The 9,298-nt window shown below is 47.5% G+C and overlaps 1 protein-coding gene across 1 annotated transcript; it reads left to right on the forward strand.

Moving 5' to 3' along the window:
- The first annotated feature begins 1,890 nt into the window (after positions 1 to 1,890).
- On the forward strand, positions 1,891 to 3,922 carry LOC143280608 (uncharacterized). The gene is made up of 2 exons (XM_076585323.1): positions 1,891 to 2,162; positions 2,966 to 3,922. Exons 1-2 carry the CDS (start codon positions 2,033 to 2,035, stop codon positions 3,688 to 3,690), a joined length of 855 nt encoding a protein of 284 aa, XP_076441438.1. The 5' UTR covers positions 1,891 to 2,032; the 3' UTR covers positions 3,691 to 3,922.
- The last annotated feature ends 5,376 nt before the right edge of the window (positions 3,923 to 9,298 follow it).

A 9,298-nucleotide genomic window follows, 5' to 3' on the forward strand; every position in this document is an offset into this window, starting at 1 on the left:
CCAGTCCTTAATTGAAAAATACAAACTCTTGGACAGGCCAACAATGTTGGTGAATGTCGTTCTTCAGAGGGCAACAAGCTTGGGGAGACACTGCCTGCACGTTTTTTGTTTGTTGTTGTTGTTGTGTGTGTGTGTGTGTGCGTGTGTGTGTGTGTTTATGTGCGCGTGCACGCGTGTGTGTGTGTGTGTGTGTGTGCGTGTGTGTGTGTGCTTGTGTGTGTGTCTGTGTGTGTGTGTGTGTGCTTCCGTGTGTACGTGCGTGTGTGTGTGTGTGTGTGTGTGCGTGCGTGTGTGTGTGTGCGTCCGTGCATGCGTGTGTGTATGTTTTAAGGTGCGACACTGCAGCACATTTGTGTTGGACTGTCCCCTACACTTGCCGAGTTGAGGTAACTGTCGACATGCTGTCTTCACCCAGTGACGCTCTCAGAGAAGTGTGTGTGTGAGTGGTGCATATGTGTGTGTGTATGTGTGTGCGCGCGCGCGTGCATGCGTGTATGTGTGTGTGTGTGTGTTTGTGTTTTAAGGTGCAACACGTGCAGCACGTCAGTTTAGGACTGTCCCCACACTTGCCTAGTACAGGGGTAACTGTCCACGCTGTCTTTACAGAGCAACACTCCGGAGAAGTGTGTGTGTGTGTGTGTGTGTGTGTGTGTGTGCGTACGTGCGTGTGTGTGTGCGTGCGTGTGTGTGTGTGTGTGTGTGTGTTGTAAGGTGCGACACGTGCAACACGTCAATTTAGGACTGTTTCCCCCCCCCCCCCCCCGCCACACACACACACACTTGCCGAGTACAGGGGTGACTGTCCATACGCTCTCTTCACACAGCTACGACGCTCTCCGAGGTGTGTGTGTGTGTGTGTATGTGTGTGTGTGTGTGTGTGTGTGTGTTAAGGTGCGACACGTGCAGCACGTCAGTTTAGAACTGTTCCCCCCCCCCCTACACACACACACACACTTGCCGAGTACAGGAGTGACTGTCCACACAGCGACGACGCTCTTGGAGAAGTGTGTGTGTGTGTGTGTTAAGGTGCGACACGTGCAGCACGTCAGTTTAGGACTGTCCCCCCCCCACACACACACACACACACTTGCCGAGTATAGTGGTAACTGTCCACATGCTGTCTTCACACGGGGACGACTCTCCAAAAAGTGTGTGTGTGTGAAGATTCCGAAATATCTTGAACAGTTCGTGAAAATTCTGTCTGTGGGTGCAAACCAGTGTTTCTGGTCATATTTCAGATGGTAAAGTGTGGTACATTATGTGTTGGAGAAGTAAGCACCATTAAGCCTTGGAGGTGGAGGGAGGATGGGGGTGGGGAATTCTGTGGCATGTCACGTCTCCTCCACAGTGTGACAGGTGAACCACTTGATGCGATGTTTACAATGTGTAAGTGTCGTACTTTAGGTCATGGCATTCATTGTTTCTTCCTGTTTCCTCCCTTGATGATGACAGAGGGTAAGGGTGATGTTCTGTTTAGTATCTTAAATTATTGCACCTGTTTTACCGGCAATTTTGTGTGTGTGTGTGTGTGTGTGTGTGTGTGTGTGTGCATGTATGAAACGATATTACCATTAGTGAATGTTGTGATCCCCCTTTATTTGTGGATTTCGACTATTATTTTGTACGTTATTTTACTCAATTTTGATGCAGATTCAGTCACTAAACTAGCGTGCCACTATCTTGCTTTTTACGTTTTTGGTCCCATATCATTTATTTTCTGTGTCATTCAGACAGGTTTCACTTATGCACACTCTCTCTCTCTCTCTCTCTCTCTCTCTCTCACTGTCTCTCTCTGTCTCTCTGTCTCTGTCTCTGTCTCTCTCTCTTTCTTCCTTCCAGTTTTCGGGGCATAGTGTATGCTGGGTGTGTTCTTGTTTCCACCAGAGGAGTAGCAAACAGTGTCTCTTGCCTTGCCGCCGACAGTGTTGTCAGTCAGTAACCACGCCCACCACAATACGGATAGCACCACAGGCCACCCCACCTCTACCTCCACCTCCACCTCTACCTCACCACGGCACGTCTGGAGCTGACCATGGCTCAGCAGGACCCGGCTCCTCTCATACCCACCACCGAGGCCCAACCCACCTCCATCATGGCGGAAGAGTTACATCCGGTGACACCGGAAGAGAGATGTTCGGCCAGCCGTGGCAGCAACCTGAAAGGTTGGTTGGTTGGTTGCCTGGGTGACCGTGAACATAGGAAGGGGAAGGAGGATAGTGGGCAGCGGGGGTAAGGTGGGGGGGCTGTCTGTGTGGATGGATGGAGTATGACGTGATGTGTCCTTCATGACGGGTTTTTTGTTGTTTTGGGGTTGTTTTTTTTCGCCTGTTTGTTGTTGTGTTTGTTTGTTTTGTTGTTGTTGTTTTTTAACCAAGAAAGCTTTTTGTGATGTGGATGTTTCTCGTGGGTGGGGCCTGTATGTAACTTTCCCTAATGTAGATTTAGCTCAACATCTGCGTGATATTTACGAAAACAGTCTTCATTGTTATATAGCTCAACATCTACACAATGTTTTGCAAATGCACCTACAATTCAACGGGTACTAAATTACAATATTTACAAAACGTAATCATGTAGCTCAGTAGGTGTACAATTAATATTAATAATAACAATAATAATAATAATGGTTAATAATGGTATTTATATAGCGCTGAATCTTGCGCATACACAAATCAAAGCGCCATCGCACCAGTTATTACGCCCCACCCCTCAAAAAAAAGTATACATGTTCATATATCTGTGGCATCTATATCTATCTATCTATCTGTCTATCTATATCTACACATACACACGCGCGCGCGCGCGCGCGCGCGCGTGTGTGTGTGCGTGTGTACATACAAAACATATTCATACAACTCAGTCACAACTCAACAGTTTAATTACATCTGTTCTAACCCCACTCCAATAAAACATGTTCATAATTATAGCCCAATGGCAAATCAGTTTATATGTTGTATGGGTACAGGCGACATCAGCAGGGAGAGGAAGGAAGAGGACACGGAGAGGGGGCCCGGAACCACCACCACCACAACCACCCCTACCCAGAAAAGACGGCTGAGCTGCCCCGTGCATTTCGGGGTGCGCTCCTACCTGCATCAGTTCTACGACAAGCAGGGTAGTTACAAGGACCCCGCTGTGTACGAAGACGACGACGACGATAACCTGGACTACCGCTCCTCCCACACCCGCACCCCCTCCCGCCGCCGCCGTCGTCGGTGCTCCTGCTGCCGTCCTGTGTGGTGGAAGGTGTTCCTGTGGGTGGGGGTGCAGCTGCTGGGGCTGGGCGTGGTGGGGATCCTGGTGGGCTACCTGGTGCCACAGCGGCCCTTGGTGGTCGGGGAGAACCCGGAGGCCGGGGAGTGGTACCTGGACCCCGGGGCCCGCCCCTTCAACGCGGCGCTGGACGCCTGCAGGCTGGCGGGGCTGGGGCTGTTCTGCCTGGGGGGAGTCACCCTGGCCCTCTCCCTCCTCTTCCCCACCTTCCTCCACTACTGCCGCGACGACGACGAGTACGACGAGAACTACCTCGGAGCGGGCGTCCATGGTGATGATGGTGATGGATGCAAAGTTCCTTTGCGAGGTGGGGGAGAGGAGGGGGTTGGGTTGGGGATGAGCATCCCCGCTACATCCACGGTGCAGCCCCCTTACAGGGCCCCCCGATCCCCCATAGCGGGCACCTTGCGGCACTGACTGACTGACTACCCCCTTAGCGAGCCCCATCAGGCACTGACTGACTATGAACTGTTGGGAGGGAAGGAGTGAAGGGGTTGCCACAGTGTGAGATACCGCGTTACCATTTATTTCTGAAGACATGCCAGCACGTAAGTTTGGGCGACACAATGATAATGTTTACGTGACACTGTAGGTCCATTATTTCTACACGTACAAGTCAGCAGTACAGCGGTTGTTCTGGTTCACAGTCTGGCCTTGGTCAGCTGGTTGACTTGTTATTTTTTTGACAGTCCCATCCCATGGATGATCCACGGCAGATAGACTGACTGGACGCTTTTCATGGTTTTGGTTGGGGGGTGGGCGTTTGGGGGGAGGGGGTCGCTCTGTTATTGTTTTATTGCAGAGGAATGTTGTTGTGGTTTTGCGTCTCATCAGTATCACAATCTATCATAGACATAATTTATGTATTCTTACTCAGCTAAGCCTCGTCTTCACCACACACACACACAGTGTGGAGGAGGAAGATGGCAGAATGGTTAAGACGCTCAGCTACCAATACACAGTCCGTGAGGGTCTGGGTTCGAATCCCGCTCTCCCCTTTCTCCCCAGTTTGACTGGAAAATCGAACTGAGCGTTCAGTCATTCGGATGAGACGATAAACCGAGGTCCCGTGTGCAGCACGCACTTGGCGCACTGAAAAAGAACCCAGGGCGACGAGAGCGTTATCCTCTGGCAAACTTCTGCAGAATAAATCCACTCTGATATATAATCATGCATGCACTCAAGGCCTGACTAAGCACGTTGGGTTATGCTGCTGTTCAGGCATCTGCAGCTGCAGCTGCCCAGCAGATTTTGTTGTAGCGTATAAGATTTTTGTCTGAACGCAGTGACGCCCTCTTGAGAAACTGAAACTGAAACTTCACCAAGGTTTGCAGAATACGACGTGTTGGGGAGTGATGGCCTAGAGGTAACGCGTCCTCCTAGGAAGCGAGAGAGAATCTGAGCGCGCTGGTTCGAATCACGGCACAGCCCCCGAAATTTTCTCCCCCTCCACTAGACCTTGAGTGGTGGTCTGGACGCTAGTCATTCGGATGAGACGATAAACCGAGGTCCCGTGTGCAGCATGCACTTAGCGCACGTAAAAGAACCCACGGCAACAAAAGGGTTGTTCCTGGCAAAATTCTGTAGAAAAATCCACTTCAATAGGAAAAACAAATAAAACTGCACACAGGAAAAAAAATACCAAAAAATGAGTGGCGCTGTAGTGTGGCGACGCGCTCTCCCTGGGGAGAGCAGCCCGAATTTCTCACAGAGAAATCTGTTGTGATAAAAAGAAGTACAAATACAAATACACTGTGCTGAGTTGATTTGTTCGTCCACACACCATTGTGCGCCCTTCCCACGTTGTCACTGTGCCGACTCTGGGCGTGCCTTTGTGACTGGAATGGTGGCCAGCAGACTTTTTTTTTTTTTTTTTGCCTGTGACCGCTGGTACAGAGAAAGCATTGATCTTATTGAGGTTATACTGAACGACGGCAGATGTCGTGTCCCGGGTTGAAACAAACAGTGATGGCAGGTTCTCTTCGGATCCGAGCATCATTTTGAGAAAACGGTCCTTGGCGGCAAGTAAAGCCTTCTGGTGGTGGCTGTGCAAGACGACCTGCAGGACCTTCTTCTCGTCTTTGATTGATAACCAAACTTTTGTGTTTCGAGCATGTCACCGTACAACAGTTATAGATGAATGGGACAACATGAAAATGTACGTACGAAGTGCTTGTAGTGTATCGTAAGTGTGTGACGAGTGTCTTCACAGCAGGAACTTAGTGCTGTGTCCAGTTCCTTGAAACAGTCGTTTTGAACTTCGCGTTGTGTCCTTCATTTCCTTGAAACAGTCGTTTTGAACTTAGTGCTGTGTCCTTCAGTTCCTTGAAACAGTCGTTTTGAACTTAGTGCTGTGTCCTTCAGTTCCTTGAAACAGTCGTTTTGAACTTAGTGCTGTGTCCTTCAGTTCCTTGAAACAGTCGTTTTGAACTTAGTGCTGTGTCCTTCAGTTCCTTGAAACAGTCGTTTTTTTCTCAGCATGTGTGTCTGTGGCATGAATGCACAGAACGGCACAATCTGTGTGCCCGTCAAAACGTTTCTGTGTTGTGGTCTTATGTTTTCAGGGTGGTTTTAAGACACTTTCAGCCCAGTTTGATCTTTTGCTACTGACAAGGACGTCTAGTGGTTATGCGCCCGACTTCAAAGCAGTGCCCACGCGTTCGATACCCACCTGCGGACCGGGAGTTTTACTCTCCCCCTCTCCCCCGCCACCACCACCCCCAACACACACACACACACACACACACACACACACACACACACCACCTCCAACCAGCCTCTCCACCCCATCCACTTGACCTTGAGTGGTGGTCTGGGCGCTGTTCATTTGGATGAGAGGATAAACCGAGGTCCTGTTTGCACCATCCACTCAGCGCACGTAACAGAAGCCACGGCAACAAACGGAAATGGAAACATAGGGTTAAAAAAAGAAGTTTATTTAACAAGTGAAACAAATACACCTGCAGACACACACACAGACATATATATATATATATATATATATATATATATAAAGAAAAAGAAGAAAGAAAATGGTGGCACTGTACTGTGGGCAATGCCTCTCCTCGCAGAGTGCCGTCCGACTTTCACTTCAGCGTTGATCAGGTATCTGCCTTTTTTATGCAGATGTTGTGTGTTTTATGTGGATCCGTTTTCACCTTTTGACACCTCCTCGAAACTGAAACTGATGCGTACTTTTCAACTGTTTAGCTGTCGTTTGTTTCCTCTGTTTTTTCCATCTTTCGTTCGTTTGGTTTGGTTTTCTGGAGGTGGCAGGCAGAATGGTCAAGACGCTTATCTGCAGTGTCCGTGAGGGTCTGGGTTCGATTCCCACTCTCGCCCTGTCTCCTAAGTTTGACTGGAAAATCAAACTGAACGCATAGTCATCCAGATAAGTCGATGAGCACGTGTGCAGTATGCACTCGGCGGTCTGAAAAAGAACTCCATGGCAACAAAACTGTTGTCCTCTGGCAGATTTAAAACCCTGCAGAGAAAATCCACTCTGACAGGTACAGAAATATATCTACATGCACTCAAGTTCTGGCAAGCGCGTTGAGTTATTCTGCTGTCAGTCATCTGCCTAGCAGATGTTGTGTAGCGTATATGGATTTGTTCGAACGCAGTGACGCCTCCTTGAGAAACTGAAACTTTCCTCATTCACATTATTTCAGAAAATATAAGATAACAAAATAAATCGATGCATTTCGAATAATCGTATGCCTCTGGTCAAAGATGCATTCATTAGCTCATCCGTTTTGAGTATATATATGCATTAGGAATCATTTTATCTGAAATATCGTTACGGACCATTCCTTTCAATTCTATTTTGGCATTGGAGATCAGTCTTTCGTTACATCCATTGTCAGTTAAGTTCCTTGACGAGTTTTTTGTTTTGTCTGATCTTTGTTTCCCGTTCAAATCACGTAAGTGTACGTCTTCAATTTTAAGTTATGATAAACCATTTTAATCTAACGTCTTGAACCAATTTAATCGAACATCTTGAACTTCATGATTTAGAAAAGTCTTAAACAAGTTATAATTCCACCAGTGATTTTTTCACTCTTTGTGTGTGTGTGTGTGTGTGTGTTGTTGTTGTTGTTGTTGTTTTGCTTTGTTTGTTGTTCAAACAAATGAGCAATATAATGGATTCTCTTCTGAATCCAGTGTCTTTATGCGTTATTAATCTTACCTACACTTCCCCTTAATTTGCAATACAAAAGACATGTTTTCGTGAAAGTTCCGTTGGTGTGTGGTTTTACACATTCGCAGAAGTGTAAAGTTGAATGTGTCTGTCCAATATTTGACATTCAAAATGCACATTTCAGTGCAGAGCTGAGACCATGTTTGTTCATATTGCTCAAGAGTGGATGATAATACAGCAGATACGATTTTCCATGACTGTGTTGTTCAGAGTTTGCTTGCCTGGGGTCATTGAAATTGTTTCTTTATATTTATCCCTCTGTCTGTCTGTCTGCCTATCCCTCTTTCTCTGTCTCTGTGTGTATGCGCGTCTCTGTCTCAGTCTCTCTCTGTGTTTCTCTCTCTCTGTCACACATAACAACCGCGCGCGCGCACTCGCACACACACACACACACACACACACACACACACACACACACACACACACACACACTCACACACACACACACACACACACACACACACACACACACACACACACACACGACGTCGAGTCATCAAATGTCAAAGACATGTGCCAATCCAGCACGTGGCAAGCCCGTGCCTTTAAAATGCACCCCCCCCCCCCCCCTCATCCCCACCCCAATCACCCTCACTCCCTTCCTTCCCAATCCTCCCACCCACTACCGCACTTACATTGTGTCTATACCGGGAAACAAAAAATCGATCTCTGTATCGCCACAAACGGTTGCTAGGCGCTGATTTGTCGCCTCGACGACAAGTCAGCGTGTCACAAATCCGTCAAGTTGACGGACGTTCGACGTCATACCAGCGGGTTTGCGACATGTTAGCAAGTGTCGTTAGACTAAGGTTTGCGCCATAGGCCTGCACAAACATAATTGCAACAGATGATTCAGTCGTCATCATCAACATCCTCCTCATTGTCGTTATCATCGTTGTTGGGTCGTCGTCGTCGTCATCATCATCTTCATGAGCATCATCACTGTCTATGTCTTCAACATCAGAAACACGCTTCAAAATACACACAGCAACAATTTGGCATTTACTACAGCACTTGAACCGCTGATTTGTCGTCGGAATGTAGATTTCTCGTCGTTTAGCGATTAGTTGGCGGAGTTCTGTTTATCCAAAAAATGAATTGTCGCCGGCGACAATTTTTAGCGGAGGCGACACATATTCACTGAGCGGTTAGCATCGTCAGATGTGGAGCGTCAGAGCCGCCTTCAGTGGTAAACAGGCCGGATCATATGACCCCACTTCTTCAGACCGCAACCTAACACCCTTAAAATGTCAACAACATTTTGGACACAGCTGCCCTTGGCCTTCTAAAAAAAAAAAAAAAAAAAAATCTTTTGATATATATATTTATGTATATATTTGTGCCCTAGCATGAAAAAGCTTGTTATACAGGGAAAAACTGCTACATTTTAATTATGTTTTAATTAAAGGTATGCCAAGACTACTGTTGTTCTTATTTTTATATTTTACTAAGTCTCGGTAATTACCACAGTTCTGTCTACAAGGAGCCGGAGCCCAAACACGCCAAGACACCAAGAGAGTGTGATCTTCTTGTATATGATTTCACCCCCCCCCCCCCCCCCCACACACACACACACACACCCCAGACCCCCCCCACACACACACACATATATATATATATATATATATATATATAGAGAGAGAGAGAGAGAGAGAGGTCTCATATTTCATCACCCCTGACATTCAGAACTGAGCACCATTGTCACGTGGCAACCTGTCACGTGGTCTGACTCAGGTCAGGCAGTGAGAAGAGACACACACAACACGAGCCTGGAGTCACGCTGCACCGGGTCCCAGCAAGCTTGCAAGATGTGTGTGTGTGTGT

The sequence above is a fragment of the Babylonia areolata genome, chromosome 3, assembly GCF_041734735.1.
Source record: "Babylonia areolata isolate BAREFJ2019XMU chromosome 3, ASM4173473v1, whole genome shotgun sequence".
Lineage (NCBI taxonomy): Eukaryota > Metazoa > Mollusca > Gastropoda > Neogastropoda > Buccinidae > Babylonia > Babylonia areolata.

Coding starts and splice junctions, on each gene's coding strand:
- LOC143280608 (XM_076585323.1), top strand. CDS start 2,033: ATGGCTCAGCAGGACCCGGCTCCTCTCATACCCACCACCGAGGCCCAA. Junction 2,163..2,965: donor CCGTGGCAGCAACCTGAAAG/GTTGGTTGGTTG, acceptor GTATGGGTACAG/GCGACATCAGCAGGGAGAGG.